This window comes from Micromys minutus, assembly GCF_963924665.1.
Source record: "Micromys minutus genome assembly, chromosome: 11".
NCBI classification, from domain to species: Eukaryota; Metazoa; Chordata; class Mammalia; order Rodentia; family Muridae; genus Micromys; species Micromys minutus.
Window position 1 is genome coordinate 31,622,368 of NC_137980.1, and position 17,572 is coordinate 31,639,939.

General features: G+C 38.2%; 1 protein-coding gene across 3 annotated transcripts in view; it reads right to left on the reverse strand.

The window, feature by feature from the left end:
- The window catches only part of CFAP299 (cilia and flagella associated protein 299), a gene marked incomplete at both ends in the record, with an annotated part of 432,657 nt that overhangs the window by 64,542 nt on the left and 350,543 nt on the right, over positions 1-17,572 (reverse strand). For all 3 annotated transcript variants that reach the window (XM_080925067.1, XM_080925066.1, XM_080925065.1), the window contains one exon: positions 9,843-9,985. In XM_080925067.1, coding sequence (XP_080781193.1) covers positions 9,843-9,985 — 143 coding nt within the window. The remainder of the gene's footprint in view (positions 1-9,842; positions 9,986-17,572) is intronic.

Consider the following 17,572-nt stretch of genomic DNA (forward strand, 5'->3'; position numbering starts at 1 on the left):
AGTGCAAGCAATTCTTCTTTAATGTTTGATAGACTTCAACGGCAGCCGCGTGTCCTGAATGTTTCCTTTGTTGGGAATTTCTGATTCCTGATTAAGTCTCCTTATTGCTTACTGATATATTTAAATTTGACTCATCTTTCCATTCCTGTGATCATAGCAGTTCATTTGAATCTAGACGCATAATTGTTGGCACATAACTTTTTCTGTCAGTCCATCTTCATTACTGGCCGCGGAGTCAGTTGGCACTTTTTTTTTTCTTTTTTTTTTTTTTACTGTCATACACATATTTTCTCTTTTCTAATGAAGGCTTGTAAATTTTATTAAACATAGAGGCTGTTTTGGTTTTCTGTATAATTTATCCATGTTTTGATATTATTTTCTTCTCCATGCTGACTTCAGGGTTAATTTATTCCTACTACACTATTAGGAGGAACACTAAGATGTAGGTGTTAACACTATACTTGTTTGGATTTGTTTCCCAAGTGCCCTGAAGTTTTGGTTTCCATGAAAGTTCCATTTACATGGGTCCAAAAATGTTTTTATTTCCCCCTTGATTTAATCTTTTCCCTGGTGAGTATTTTTCTCCCAAGAGTATGTAATTGAATTTGCAAATATTGGTGAATTTTCTCAAGTGCCTATTGATTCCTTTTTTTATATTATTGTGGTTGGAAAAACTGTGGTTATGATTTCAGTTTTCTTAAATTTCCTCAGAAGCTTTTTTGACCTACCATATGATCTATCTTGGAGCATGCTGTATCCTCATTTGTAAAGTGTGTATTTTACTACTTTGGGGTGGAGTTTTCTTCAGTCTGCTCTTCATCTTGATTTTGTTTCAGTGATTGGCCCACTTTTAATGTGACATAGTAAGGCTCTGTTCCAATTACTTTTTTTTTTTTTTTTTTGGTCTTGCTTCACATCTTTTGATATTTCCTTCTTCTGTATATTTTTTCAAATCCTTCCTTTTTGACAAGTATGTATTCTTGATGCTAAACAAAACTGTAATAGACATCATATTGTTGGATATAATCTTTACTACCCAATGAGCAATGGTTTTGTTTTGGGGTAATTAATTCAACATGTACATAATAGCTTTTGATTTATGTTGTAATTTCTTCATTCCTAACTATTTTATTCCTTTCTTCCTTCCCTGATGTCTTTAATAATTATATGGTCTTATTATTTTTGTAATAGTGTGCTTATTAGATTCCTTTTCTCTTTGTTTTATCTGTCTCCTACTTATCATTTTTTTCTTTGTTTGTGTGTTTGTTTGCTAGGAGGCTAACATGAAGAACCAGTAGTCTCTTTTTAAATAAAAAAAATTTAACTTCAGCCATATGCAAAAGCTTTGTGCTGTTAATTCCTACTCCTGTGTGCCACTGTGTCGTTGCTGTCTCGGGTACAACACTTAAAACTGTGTACCTGGTAACAAAAGTACTTACAACTTGGTACTGCTGATTTCATTACCTTTTAAATTCTACAATATTTTAAATTATTTGGCACTGACACAATAACATTCACCTATATTTCTACATATTTAACAGTACTATGATTTTTGTTTTTATGTAACCATCAGTCTTTTACTTCATTTGTAAGAGTTACCTTTAACATTTCTACTGTGGGAGATGAAGTAGCAATAGCTTCTCATTTCTTTTGTGTCCCTAGAAGTGTCTTTATTTATGAATTTTGATGGATATCTCTATATAGCCTTTTGATGTCAATACTTCCTCTTAGCATCTTTATCACCTTGCTTACTCTAGCTTGTGGAGACTCTAATGCAAGGACCTTTTCTCCTCTTCCTTCTCCCTTTATCATTTCTTTCTCCAACTTTTTATTTTTGTTTTTTTTTCTTGTTACCTACACAGGGCCTCCCTATTTTTACCTATTCTATCTTTGAACTCAAAGTTCATCTGCCTCATTTCCCAAGTGCTAATATTACATATATGAACCATATGTCCAGATGGCATGGCTTTATTAATATGGTATTTAAAATAGTTAATTTATTTACATGTGCCTTTGTGTGCATATGCCCATGTGTTCAGGTGTCTGAGACAATGGAAGAGGACACAGAATCTCCTGAAGTTGGAGTTATAGTTGAGTGGGAGCTACTCAGTGTGTGTGCGTGAGCCAAACTGAGATCTTCTCCAAAAGCAGTAGTGGATGAGCCCTCTTTCCAGACCTTTAAGTAGTTATCAAACAATGCTCACTCTGTAGCTTCTGTGCACAGAGGAGTTTTCTTGGTGCTATTTTACTATTTCCTTAGTTTTTCATCCTTGTGTTTTTTCTTATTGTTCCTGTCACTAAAAGAATTTTCATATTTTTTTAAGTTTGGTGGTTTGTTTTTCTGATATGACAAAAAATTATTGTTGAGCCCATCCTGAGAAAGATTTAATTTTCATTATTTTTGTTCTTCAGCTTCAAAATGTTAGTTTGAACTTAAAAAAAAAAAAAAAAAAAAAAAAAAAAAAAACACCATCTCTATATCTTGTTTGAACTTTCATTCATTAATATATATTACAATTTTGTATGGTCTGTGGTTTTATAACCCACTAGGCATCTTCAAGATGATTGTTTTGAATTCTCTGGCAACCCAACTTCCTTTGTTAGGGTGTTTACTGGAAACTGCTTTTTGGTCAGTTGGGTCATATTTATTTTTTTGATTCTTAATATTCTCTGTATGCTTGTATTATTGACTTCACCTGTGAAAGACCAGTAGTGATCTTCCCAAATATTATGGAGGTTTCTTGATGTGGGCACACATACTGCTCCAGCAGTAATCTGTGGCAATGTAAGACCATCCTATCGGGGAACACTGTGGGATTGGAAGAAAGCGTCCTTAACTTCCTTTAGTTCCTCCTGGTGAAATCTTTCAGTTCTCTCTGAAGTTTTTAACCTGTTTCACAGAGCCACCTATAAGAAGATACATGACTCTTTTTTTTTATATGCTTTTACGTGTTACATTGGCTATTTAGCATGCTACATGGATGAAGAGAAACTGGCACCCAAGAAGGGAATTAGATATAAGGTTCTCTTCCATCTGGAAGAAATCGTCCTCTCATAGATGTTTCCCTTTGTTGGAGAGCAATGTTGGCAAAGAGGATTCTTTCTTCATCTTTTTCCTTCCTCGTTGCTTAAGTCACAGTATGAAGTAACATGGAGTCAGCTTCACTGAAGGCAGGAGCCAGGCATTCAGGACTTACCCTGGTCTTTTTTTCCTGTTCTAGGGTAAATTGCAAGGTTAGACATTCTGTGCAGTGCTAGGCTAAACTAGCCTTGGGGAGATTCTGAACCAACAGAGAGGAATTGTTCTTACCCAGGTTAGGTGACTGATATTTGTTGTACTCCTCTGGGTGCCTCTACATAGCTGAATTATGATTTTTTTCAAAGATATTTATACTAATATTATTATGTTGTTTTGGAGGAATGATAACTATGACCCACTGCTGTGTCATCTGACTCATTTAATTAACTTTGAGGTATTTTATAGAACCTACTTCCCTCTCTTCTCCCTCATTCTTTTAACAGAATGTCATCTTCATTTTTCTTAGCAGTATTCTTTCCAGTTTCTTTCCATTTTTTTTTTTTTGTAATTTTCTGAACTTTCTTGAGAGCATCAGAGTTAAGTGCTTTAGTACCAAGTTGACAATAAAATCACCAAACACTTTGAAGACATCCCCATTTGTGCATTAAAATCAATGTGAGATTGGATGGTGAAATACTATTTACTAATCTCAAATAATTTATCTTTTCATTGTATGGGCTTGCTTATTGCCTTATTTATTTAAAGGTGGAAGATGAGAACGAAATGTTGAATTTTTAATGGGTAAGAAGCTTCATAGCACAAGAAGCCATTCATCCCATGTCATTAATTCATGGCATACTGGTGGAAGCACATGTTGCTGGATGTAAAGTTTGCTCATGAATCACCACATTGCTTCAAGGCTGACCAGTTTCATACTCTCAAAACACGATTATATGAAAGCAAATACAAGTGCATATCAAAAGCAAGTTTAAAATTCTGACCATTAAAAGAATAAAGATAACAGGATTGGATTTTAACATCCGTTTTACCAACCAAACCACTTCCTATTTTACCTTTACAAGTTTGAGTGGCTGTGGGTTGCAACCAGAGTTATATTACTCACTTCTGGCTGACAATTTTCAGGAGAAATACAGTTAGATGTAACTACTTTGGTCCACTATGCCTGAGATTGGGCATGAGAATCTTTAACTTGTGTCTGACTCTAGAAAGAAGCAGAAGTAGCCACTGCAGAGCTGGGATTTTGTTGTATTATTCTCCAGTTGGCTCACGGACCCAAACTAAGAGCTGTGTGTTTGAATGGAATTACTTAGAACTTGTTAGAGTACCAGTACTATTATTCCTAGAAGCAGGGGGAAGTAAAATATAAAATAGTCTACGGGCTGTTCTTTTTCCAAGACAAAATCTTTAATGGAAATTTGGTTTCACAAGTTATTATTCAGATTTTGAAACGAAGTTTTTATGTGACAACTATTTTGTAACTTGTGAAAATAAAATCATATATTTCAAAGGAACTGATTACATGTTGTAGCATCAATTTTATGAACTATTATAAATGGAACTCATTTAATTTCATAAGTAATTTGGCAGTTGGACTGGACAAGTTCATGTAGACACAGTTCCTTTGTCCTCAATCATTACTGTGTTCCTTTTTATATAACAAATTAAGACCAAATAGGAACTCAGTAACATGAGGAAGATTCATGTCTATACCAGCACTGAAAGAAAACTAAATGCTTGTACATGTCAATTGCTGTACATGGGACATGTATGAAAATAAATAAAGGCATGAGTGAGCTAAAAAATTTGTAATAATAAATAACTACATAGTGTGTATAGGAGTGTGTGTGTACATGTAGATATATATACAGGAGTAGATATGTACATGAAGAGTTATATGCAGGAGTGGATGTGTCCATGTAGAGTTATATGCAGGAGTAGATATGTACATGAAGAGTTATATGCAGGAGTGGATGTGTACATGTAGAGTTATATGCAGGAGTGGATGTGTCCATGTAGAGTTATATGTGTACATGTAGAGTTATATGCAGAAGTAGATGTATACATGTAGAGTTATATGCAGGAGTAGATGTGTACATGTAGAGTTATATGCAGGAGTAGATGTATACATGTAGAGTTATATGCAGGAGTAGATGTGTACATGTAGAGTTATATGCAGGAGTAGATGTATACATGTAGATATATGCAGGAGTAGATGTGTACATGTAGAGTTATATGCAGGAGTAGATATATACATGTAGAGTTATATGCAGGAGTAGATGTGTAAATGTAGAGTTATATGCAGGAGTAGATGTGTACATGTAGAGTTATATGCAGGAGTAGATGTGTACATGTAGAGTTATATGCAGGAGTGGATGTGTCCATGTAGAGTTATATGCAGGAGTGGATGTGTACATGTAGAGTTATATGCAGGAGTGGATGTGTCCATGTAGAGTTATATGTGTACATGTAGAGTTATATGCAGAAGTAGATGTATACATGTAGAGTTATATGCAGGAGTAGATGTGTACATGTAGAGTTATATGCAGGAGTAGATGTATACATGTAGAGTTATATGCAGGAGTAGATGTGTACATGTAGAGTTATATGCAGGAGTAGATGTGTACATGTAGAGTTATATGCAGGAGTGGATGTGTCCATGTAGAGTTATATGTGTACATGTAGAGTTATATGCAGGAGTAGATGTGTAAATGTAGAGTTATATGCAGGAGTAGATGTGTACATGTAGAGTTATATGCAGGAGTAGATGTGTACATGTAGAGTTATATGCAGGAGTAGATATGTACATGAAGAGTTATATGCAGGAGTGGATGTGTCCATGTAGAGTTATATGCAGGAGTGGATGTGTACATGTAGAGTTATATGCAGGAGTAGATGTGTCCATGTAGAGTTATATGCAGGAGTGGATGTGTACATGTAGAGTTATATGCAGGAGTAGATATGTACATGAAGAGTTATATGCAGGAGTGGATGTGTCCATGTAGAGTTATATGCAGGAGTGGATGTGTACATGTAGAGGTGCATGCAGTGTGTCTTATGTTCTATTTCTTATGGGAAGAACTTCCTTTGTCTGCATAACTACTGTCTACTTAATGACTCTTCACTGTGACTTTTAGTTTAGCTTATGGTCACTTGAATCTCTAAAGACAAAGCACCACTCTGTGTCACCCTGAAGCCTGCAGTGTCATAGCTGCCCCTGTGGTCTGTAGCTCACAGCATGACTGATGTAACAGGAAAGGGTGGACACAGGGACATGGAACTGCATGAGCAGGCAGGCCATTCAGAGAACGGGCAGTCATGGAAAAAACCGCACTTGCCTCCTGTTTGTCGGTACAGAATATGAGGCCTGGTGATTTGAATAAAGGGTTGTGAGGTTGTGCGGTTATTTAGAACCCATGAAGCATTTTCAATAGTTAAACTCTAAGGAGGGTGGAGATGTGTGAACACACACAACAAAAAAGATTGGGAGTAATGTACCATTTCTGTAATGAAAATATAAAATTTAGCCTGAAATGGTGGCCAATGAATGCCTTCAATCCTATCACTTGGGAGGTAGAGGCAGGTAGATCTCTGTGAATTTGAGGGTATCCTGATTTTCAGAGTGAGCCCAGGACAGCTAAGACTTGTTATACAGAGAAACCCTGTCTTGAAAAACCTGCACGCATGTGTGTGTGCATGTGTGCGTGTATGTAGTGTATGTAAAATTTAGTGTCAATGAATGGTAATCTAGACTCTGGAATCATGGGTGATTTTTCTAATGTGGGAAGTAAAATTGCTGAGACAAACTGAAATAAGAGTCATCAGATAATAAATACCTTAGATACATCTGTAATGCACTTCTGGTGCTTTGTGTGTGTGTGTGTGTGTGTGTGTGTGTGTGTGTGTGTGTTGAGCTTATGTGCAAATATGTTTGCATGTATGAGATTATATATATTAGTGGAGGGTCAGAGACAAATGAGTGCTCAAATTTGACTTTTTTTCTTTCTAAATGACTAGCCCAGATGATATTGGCCCTGGATGATGTGGAAAGATGTCCCACCATAGGTTCACCAGAATTAATTCTTCCAGCATGTTTGTGTTTTATAGACAGGCAGGTCATCACTATTTGTGAGTTTACAAGAGAAAAGATGCTAAGTGTTCATATTTGAATAAAAAGATACTAAAATGAACTCAGTATTTGGAAATCAATTTTGCTATGAAAGAAGTCCAAGTAGGTATTACAAAGTAAAGATGTGAACCATAGTTCAGAGGATATGAATAGATTCTAAAAGTATCCTGGGACATAACTGAGGTTCAGCAAGTCACGGCCAATTTTCCCCTGATGACTTTTTGGCTGAAGCCATAATTACAGGCCACTTCTAGTTCTGTTCAGCTCTTGTCCACACAAAGCTGTGGCACATGGTAATTTTTACTCCCAGGGACTGAAAATGAACTTCTGGTTAAGTACAAAGGGTTGTTCTGTGCCAAGCTCAAGGAGAGGAGGAAGCGGCAAGGGTGGGCACAGGAAGCCAGAATTCTCCTGTCTTAACTGTGGACACTAGGATTGCTTAAGCTTTTGAAAAGCAACCTCAAATTAGGCTTTCTTAAGCGAGACAGACATCTGCAAAAGAAGCCTATGACCTGACAAAGAGCAACGGGGGGAAAATGACATCCTTGCAGGACCAGATCTAAATAGAACAGAGCATTAGTTCAACATCTGGTTTTGTACTTTTAGCTGTGTGCAAAGGTCTCTATGTAACTTTGGGATTGCCAATTAATGCTGTAATGACATTGCCAATTAATGCTGTAATGACACTGACTCTCTTTATGTTCAATTGAATGGTTGTAGGAAAGAGTAAATGAAACAATAGATATATAAATTGCTTAGCACAGTGCTAAGTTAATTTGGATCATTTCTCTAATTATCTTGCATCTTTCCTCCATCTGTCCTTGTTAACCACGATGGGGTGCTACGGTCTGAGGAAGCCCAGAACCTGAAACTAAGGTAACCCCATGTGGCTGGATCAGAGGTTTTCAAGGCAATGACTTTGGGACAGTCACAAATAAAAACGCCCAAAGAACCTGACAGCACCTTGTAGAGAGTCATTTGAGCTGAGGCACCTGTGCATTTGGGTGAACAGCCATCCTGTGTGAATGTGGTAGAGGAGATTACATACTGATGGTGGTTGGGATAAGAAAGACCAGGTAATATGACAAGTCTTGAGTTTCCAGAAGATTCTTCAAATTTCAGATATCGTACATAATAAAATGTTCTCTTTAAGAAACAATACAATTTAAAAATACATTGTGCAGTAAAAAAATGATTTTGTAGCCAGATCTGGCTCAGACAACTAAGTTTACATGACGTTTTAGAAGACGTAAATAAAAATATAATTCATTGATAAAGTGGAGGCTGGGGGAGATTTTTAACAAAATATTTAAAAGGAAGAAATTTTTAGCAGCCAATAAAGATGTCTAATCTGGTCAGCCATCATGATAATGGAAATGAAAGGCTAAGGAGAAATGGTTTTTAAGTGAGCACAGGCTGCCAGGAGAGGGAATACCTGTCCCTGAGTTCTGCCTGTAGCATGCCTGTCAGTTCTAGCAGGCAGGAAAGGTCTACCCTGTTGGTGTAGAATACAGTGGGCCACGACAAGGAGTTCTTTTTAGTACAGGTTGGTATAACCACTTTGAGAAGCAAAGTAGCAGTAGCTGTATACATTCTGTGAATGTGTGTGTGTGTGTGTGTGAGAGAGAGAGAGAGAGAGAGAGAGAGAGAGAGAGAGAGAGAGAGAGAGAGAGAGAGCATGCATGTTTACATGCACATGCACATTCTTGCATGTTTAGTGTAGGGTTGGCATGCACATGTTCATGAATCTGTACAGAGGCCAGAGATTGATGTCAGGTGCGTTCCTTAAGTGCTTTCCACAAGGTTCACTCAATGAACCTGAAGACAGATCACATATTGCTTAGAATGTTTGGCTTGCCTAGCAACCTCCAGGGATCCTCTGGCTTCTAGTACAGAATGTATGACAGCACATGCTGCTATATACTCAGCCTGTGTGTGCATGTGTAATGTGTAAAGCTGGTTAATTCTAACTGACCCCTTGAGTATCTACCCTTACCTCTAAGATGGGAAGGAGTCAATTCTTTCTTCTAGTGCTCTGGAAGATGCATTCAATTATTTTATCAGTAGTTACCCTATTGTACAGGACATTTGATATGTATCTAATCAGAGCTTAGTGCCTATGAATCAACCTTTCCTCAGCTGTTCCAGATCCTCCAAAGCCCACAGTAAGCAAATCTTGATTCTCAACATAGATGAGATCAACTTGTTTGGTTACCATATGAATAATGCCATGGCAGGATCTTATCATTTTTACGACTGAATAGTACTCCATGTGTTTATGGAGATTTTTAAAAATATATTTATCAATTGAAGGGTGTGTAGGTTGTTTCTACCATTTGGCAATTGTTGTAAATAGTGTTACCATAATTTTAATTGTATAGGTATCTCTTTATATGGATTCTATTACTTTTGGATAAATACCCAGTGGAAATGGGTATTTTTTTTTTCTTATTAGCTTTCTTGTTAGCTTTCCTGACATTCCCAGTTCTACTAGCCTAAGATGGCATCTCCCCGTGGTTATAATCTGAAGTTCCCAGGTAATTCATGTCACTGACAATTATCCATCGCCAGCCTCACACTCTTATCCATTTTGCATTATGATACTGATCTTAACATGCAATACATGATAATTCTATATCCTTTTCCCTGAACTGCAAGAACTTGTGTACAATTTACCTCATGTCTGTGGTCCTTGGAAGAAGTTTTCTTTTCCCAGTAAAGTAGACTTCAAAGTCTTCAGATTTTAGTCTGTGGGCATAGTCGATATAGCCTGACACTTCCTGCCCATGAGAATTTTTGTCACGAATGAAGATCACCGTCTGGTAACAACAAAGGATGGAAAAGGGACAGGAATAATGTCACCTGAGCTCTCCGAGAAGCTGTGGTTATGAATCACTGCACATGACAAGGGCTGTTTCAAGTGCTGCTGTGTACATCACCCTTATTACTCTGTCAAGTAGATACTCTTATTTCTTTCCCACAGGAGCAGAAGGAACAAGAAGCCTTCTGTGTAGATTTACAGTAACTTTGCATCTCATTTTAAATTATTCAGATCAGTGTTTCTAAGAAAAGCTTGTTTTAAGTGTTATAAATATTTCGTGCTATTTACTCTCAAATCAACCTCATCTTCTTTATGGTCATTTTGTGTATAAAACTGAAACTATATCATAGAAAACGGAGACACAGACAAGAGTCAGAGCCGCTCTGGGTCCTCAGCTATCAAATGGCAAAATGTCCTTCAACACCGCTCCTCTGTCCTAAAAAGCTTCACCATGTCTCTTATTAGAGATTTATAAATAGATTCTCAGTACCATGGAAGTCAAACTCGAATTTACAAAGCAAAATATGTATGTTAAACTTACAGAATAAGTAGTATTCTCTCATCCACATTAATCTCTTCACTCTGTTGACCACCTTCTACACTTTCCTAACAGTAAGAGGATGGAGGGAACCACAGAAAGACTCAAGTCCAGGATTTAGAAGGTATGTTTGCTAATGAGAAACATCTAGACAGTAGACATGGGGCACAGAGAAGGACCAGTGAAGGACAGACACAGGAGAGCTAAAGATGAGGCACAGGTCAGAGATGTGTAGTGAGGGATAATCAAGGCCAACAGCAAACATGAACTTCAAAGGGAGGGCTTGTATGGTCAAAAAAGCCATGGCAAGATGCTAGTGAAGCTCATGAGCGAAGAGGATCTGCGATCCAAATGCCTGAAGCATAAACATGCGAATGAGATGGCTGGACTGTAACCTTCACCCTTCAGATTCATAGGCATTTTGTTCACATTTTAAGGCAAAGCCGATAAAAAATTAAAATGCTGCTGTCTAAATACATATGTATTTGGTTTTAAAGTTACACTAAAGTTACACCAAGTAGTAGGACTCTGGCAAAATTTACTGTTTAAACAAATCCAGGAGACTTCTTTTCCTCTTCGGTCACTGCATTCTGTCCTGTGTTGGGCCTTTGAGGCCAGGAGCTAACAGAGTTGACTTTAAATATCAAGTTTTTCAGAAGAATAAAGCTATAAAATTAAAAGTATATTTTTTCTCATTGATTCTATTTATTTCTGTTATGTTTGTTTGGCTTCTGGGAGCAGCAGACACTGTGCTGAGGAGGATTTAGCACATTCTTGCTAAAAAAGAGAGAAACTATCTGACAAAAACAATCTTATACCCCATAGAAGATTAGGATGAACTAGCACTCACTATTCCTGTCTTGTACATTGCCCTTGTCCCTCACGTTCCTCCACACAGCCTCTTGGTAAGTCAGAATGGATTTATAATTAGCGTCATTTATTGTCAGTTTCTTCATAAAGTTTGAATAAACACTAATCCGAAGAGGCTTCTGGGGGCTCTTACACTATTCAGCCAATAACTTGGGTGTCTGCTGCTCCTTAAACAAGGCCATAAGCAGCAACTGCTCGTGAATTAGCATGTCTAGAAGTGCTGGGTCTGTCATCGTAAGGAACTCCTGAGGGAGTCAGTCACACAGAAGTGAAGGACGAGAAAGATGTTCCACTGTCTGAATGAAGCCTTCTGTTTTCAGAATAGAATTCTACACCAGGAAAAGAATCTCCCCTCTCTCTACCTCCCTCTCTCCTGCTCTGTCTTCCTCTCCTCCTCTGTGTGCGTGCGTGTGTGTGTGTGTGTGTGTGTGTGTGTGTGTGTGTGTGTGTGTCTGTGTGAGTGTGTCTGTGTGGGTGTGTCTGTGTGGGTGTGCGTGCATATGTGTGTCTTTCTCTTACTGAGAAATATTTTGACAGTAGAATGCAGGCTAGATATATTATCCATATTTTTGGTGAAAGCAAATGATATTTCTAGGCCAAATCAAAAACATAACTTCTAAAATACACTGGTAAGAAAATGGGGTTCTACTTAAGAGTGCTAAGACCCAAAGAGAGCACATCCTTGAAGCCAGCTCTGGCCTACAAGCATCTGAGTCATGACCTTGGGCCTGAAAGAGCCAAAAGTTCACAACTCATGTTTTACCCCATAATAAATCTGAGAGATAAGACTCTAACTACAAATATTGTTTTCTCTCCCTAAGAGTCAAAGTCCCCAAGGGGAGTAGAAGAGTGGGACAGAATGCTTGTGACAAGAATTCAGAAGAGACAAATTGGGAAGGAGAGTGATCAGCAAGAGCTGGGTAAGGAAGAGGAGCAGAGAAATGAAGGCCCATCAAGGGCAAAGTGCATATGAATGTGCAGTAATGAAGCTCACTAATCCACATGCTAATCCTAAATGATTAACTAAAATATTACAAGGTACAGGCATTGTTTTTACTCATTTTTATAACTGTGGGTGCTAAGCCCACTGTGCCATTAAACAAGTGCCTGGGCAGACAATAAGCCACCTACAGTTAGACAGGAGTCAGCTTCCTGGGATGTCTATGTTCTTATTGGGTGTACAACGCACAGACAGATCTGATCTTAGAGGTTGTCTCTGCCATCTGCTTGCTGTACATCTTTGGTACCCTGGTTGTACTATTTAAGAATTAATTTTCTACATAATGGAAGACCCCTGTAAGTTACACTCTTAAATAATTCATTTCCTTTATAATAGAATGTGTTTGCACCTGCCATAGAAGTTAGTGTCTAAATTATAAAAGCCTAGTTTTGCTAAGTACTTATCTTAGTACTTAGCCAGCAGTAACACTAACTAAATCCTACCTGCTTATTGCTATTTTTCCTAATCAAATGGTTTCTTTTTTTTAATACTTTTGTAATTTCTAAATTTTATTTTACTTTATTTATACTGTGTTGAGACTGTGTTAATTTAATCAGCTTTGTAGGGGTAAGGAAATGGCAGACCTCCTTGCCTAGATGTCATTAATCAAGGCATCTTTTGTTTCTTTCGATAATCTCAGTCCTTCTTGAGAAAAAAAATTGAAAACATTTTGAAATTCAAATATAAATATGCGTGGTTTCCTCAATATTGCTTTTCTAATGTTTATGTAAGTTCCTTGAATTCCTGATCTCTCCAAACTTTTTAATATGGAGGAATAGTAACCCTATAGAAAGAGCAAATAAATGCCAACTAACCTGGCAGAGACTAAGCCACTAACGAAAAAGCATACATGGACCACTGGTACATAGGTGGCAGGAAGTGTCTTGTCTGGCTTCAGTGGGAGAGGCTATGCTTATTCCTGTATAGACTTGATGCCTCAGGAATGACCAAAATATCAAAAACTATTCTCAAGATTAAAAGAACTGAGGAGGGAATCACCATCCCTGACCTCAGGCTGTATTACAGAGCAATCATGATAAAAACAAAACAAAACAACAACAACAACAACAACAACAACAACAAAAGACCGCATAGTATTGGTACAGAGATAGGCAGGTAGATGAGTGGAATAGAATTAAAGACCCAGAAGTAAAACCACACACCCATGGTCACTTGAATTTTGACAAAGGAGCTAAAACCAACCAGTGGAAAAAAAGACAGCATTTTCAACAAATAGTGCTGGTTAAACTGGAGGTCAGCATGTAGAAGAATGCAAATCGATTCATTCTTATCACCTTGTACAAAGCTCAAGTCGAAGTGGATTAAGGACCTCCACATAAAACTAGATACATACAAACTAATGAAAGAAGTGGAGAAGAGCTTCGAACACATGGGTATAGGGGATATTTTCCTGAACAGAACAAGAATGGCTTATGCTCTAAGATCAGGAATTAAAAAATGGGACCTAATTAAATTGAAAAGCATCTGTAAGGCAAAGAACATTGTCAATAAAACAAAACAGGAACCAACAGAATCAGAAAAGATCTTTACCAATCTTAAATCTGATAGAGGGCTAATATCCAATATATACAAAGAACTCAAGAAATTAGACCCCAGAGAATCTAATAGCCCCCTTAACAATAGGGAACAGAGCTAAACAAAGAATTCTCAACTGAGGAAACTCAAATGGCTGAGAAGCACCTAAAGAAATGCTCAACATCCTAAATCATCAGTGAAATGAAAATCATAACAACTCTGAGATCCCACTTCACACCAGTCAGAATGGCTAAGATCAATAACTCAGGTGACAGCAGATGCAGGTGTGGATATGCAGAAAGAAGAACAGGCTCTCCATTGCTGGTGGAATTGCAAGCTGGCACAACCACTCTGGAAATCAGTCTCATGGTTCTTCAGAAAGTTGGACATAGTACTATCTCAGGATCCAGCTATACCAGTCCTAGGCATATATCTAAAAGATGCCCCAACATATAACAAGGACACACACTCCACTATGTTCACAGCAGCCTTATTTTAAAAGCCAGAGGCTGGAAACAACCCAGATGTCCTTCAACAGAGGAAAATATGCTACATTTACACAGTGGAGTACTACTCAGCTATTAACAACAATGACTTCATGAAATTCTTAGGCAAATAAATGGAACAAGAAAATATCATCCTGAGTGAGGTAACCTAGTCACAAAAGAACACACATGGTATGAACTCACTGATAAGTGGATATCAGCACCAAAACTTGGAATACCCAAGTTACATTCAACTGGCCACATGAAGCTCAACAAGAATGACCAAAATGTGAATGTTACAATCCTTCTTAGAAGGGGGAACAAAAAATATTTATAGAAGAGAATGAGACAAAGTGTGGAGCAGAGACTGAAAGAAAGACCCTCCAGAGATGGCCCCACCTATTGTCCCATGTCACTAAACCCAGACACTACTGTGGATGCCAAGAAGTGCCTGCTGATAGGAGCCAGATATGGATGTCTCCTGAGAGGCTTGGTAAGAGCCTGACAAATACAGAGGCGGATGATTGCAGCCAGCCATTGGACTGAGCTAGAGAAAGGACTGAAGGACCTGAAGGGCTTTGCAACTCATAGGAAGAACAACAATATCAACCATTCAGAGCCCCTAGAGCTCGCAGGCACTAAACCCTCAACTTAAGAGTACACGTGGAGAGACCCATGGCTCCAGCCACATATATGGCAGAGGATGGCCGTTTTGGGCATCAAGGGAAGGAGAGGCCATTGGTCATGTGAAGGTTTGATGCCCCAGTATAGAGGAATGCCAGGGCAGGGGCGCTGGAGGGAGTGTGTCCTTGGGTGAAGAATCACTCTCAAAGAGGCAGAGGGATGGGAATGGGATAGGGGGATTCTAGAGGAGAAACCAGGAAAGGGCATGTCATTTAAAATGGAAGTAAAGAAAATATTCAATATAAAAAAGAAAAAACAAAACAATTTCAAAATGCACATTTTTCTCAGAACCCTTAATTCTTCTCTCTAGAATCAGATAAGGCAGAACCAAGAATGCATGGGGGCTAAAGGACACATTTGATACTGCACACCAACCTCTACTTTCCAGCCACCCAATCAGAGAAAACAAACTTTTAATTAACCACTAATAAAAAGCAGGATATAGCCAGTGTAACAAAGCAATTGAGAAGTATCAGTGTGTGTTTATTGGTGATATATAAGTGGGGTTTGAGGCACAGAGGATTGTGAAATCTGAGGTCAGTGGGACAGTCTGTGACCTCAAAAGCAAACAGGTGTTAAATGAAAAGACTTCTGGAATGAATACTTAGGCCCTCCTGGACTTTTGTGAATTGGAAAAAGATGAATTAAAGTAAATTTTAGTCTGTTAATGTATCATTTAGATCTTTGGCTGCTTTTCTTTTCCCAGAAGTGGATTAAAATACAATCTCATAAACTTGTTATAAGCCTGGGACATGTGTTGCCTGGTTTCTCCTGCCAATTACTAATGAGGAGATATGAACCCGGTACAGTGAAATGGGACTGTGTGTGGGGCCAGGGGAGCCAAAGTTGCAGAAATGGAACACAACCCTGAGCATGCTTAGCAGCAACCTGACAATCAAGCAGGATTTCTGAACTGAGTGTCTGTGCTGCCCCTAGGACACCATACTGCCTCTCAGAGGGGAATGAAAGAGCGTTCATCTAAGATTTTACAACTGAGGAATGTGTTAATGAGTTATTAATTGAAGGATACTTTTTTTCAGAAGAGAAATGATGTTGATGATAGGGTCATAATTCTTTTGGGATCAGCACTGTTTTTAAACATTTCAAAGGGAATGCCAGAATGGATTACTTCAAAAAAGATGACTGTATGAAATTTCTGTGTTGATAATTGTTTTTTAATTCCATGTTCTCCAATTCTCTTGGATGCTTAAATATGGACTCATTCCGCACACACATTTCAGGCTGTCAGTAATTGCTCTTTGTCTTCAGTCTTGCAAACAGACTTAGAAGGACCATACTGTTTTCTAGATCCAGTTGGCCAAAGTAACTCTCAGTCTGCTCTGATTCCAGAGGCAGGGAGGGTGACTTCATCCTCTTTGGCAGGGATGCTGCTGGGCAGTGCTGCAAAGGGAGAGGCTGCAGAATCCTGGCCACTGTACAACTAGTGTGATTCTCTAAGAGTGTCTCATATAGTGCACTTGTTCATCTGTGGTATTTGAAGATTTGCTTTCTAAGGGAAAGGACTGATACTAGGTTTTCCCTCTGGTTTAGAAGCATGTCCGTATTCAACACGGTTGGGGTATATTAAGCTCATGTATTTTGCAGTGCCTGCGAGGAGAGGAATGATTTCGGATCACGTGTCTTCATCATTAGAATTCAAAATGGTCTGGAGGTCTGAGTGAATGAAGATAACGTGCCAAAACACATGTATTTATATAAACTACAAGTGTTAGAGAGAGAAAAAAATGAGACATTCAAAGTTATATATAAACTGAGATTTACTTTTAAAACCCAAAATATACACTAAACATCTTCCAGTGGATTTTGGTGTGTTGATCCAACCCAACACACCTACTCGAAAATAAACTTTACTTCCCCAAGTCAGAATCATTAGCTGTTGTGCAGGCAACTTTTATGCCCACTATGCTTTTCCCTAAGATTTCTCCAAATATTTTCATAAAAGGCTTGTCTAATTTTTCAAAAGCTAAAGAGACAAGATTACTAAAGAAAAGTTACTCTAAAATGAATATTGATGTTCTAAGTTCAATATCATTAGAGTATTTAGTCACAAAAGAGCACTCATGGTATGTACTCACTTATAAGCATATACTAGCCCCTGCTCCCTCCCCCCAAAAATCCTCTGAATACTCAAGAAACCAACCACAGAACTTATGAAGCTAAAAAAGACCAGAATGTAGATGCCTCAGTCCTTCTTAGAAGGGAGAACAAAACATGGGAGGGAATACAAGGTCAAATAGAGGAGCAGGGATTGAAGAAAAGATCATTCAGAGACTGCCTCACCAGGAGAACCACCCCATATGCAGTCACCAAACCCAAACACTATTGCTGATGCCAAGAAGTACTTACTGGCAGGAACCAGACATGGATGTCTCCTCAGAGGCTCTCCCAGAGTCATATAGATTCAGATGAGGATGCTTGAAGCTAAACATAAGACTGAACACAGGGATCCCA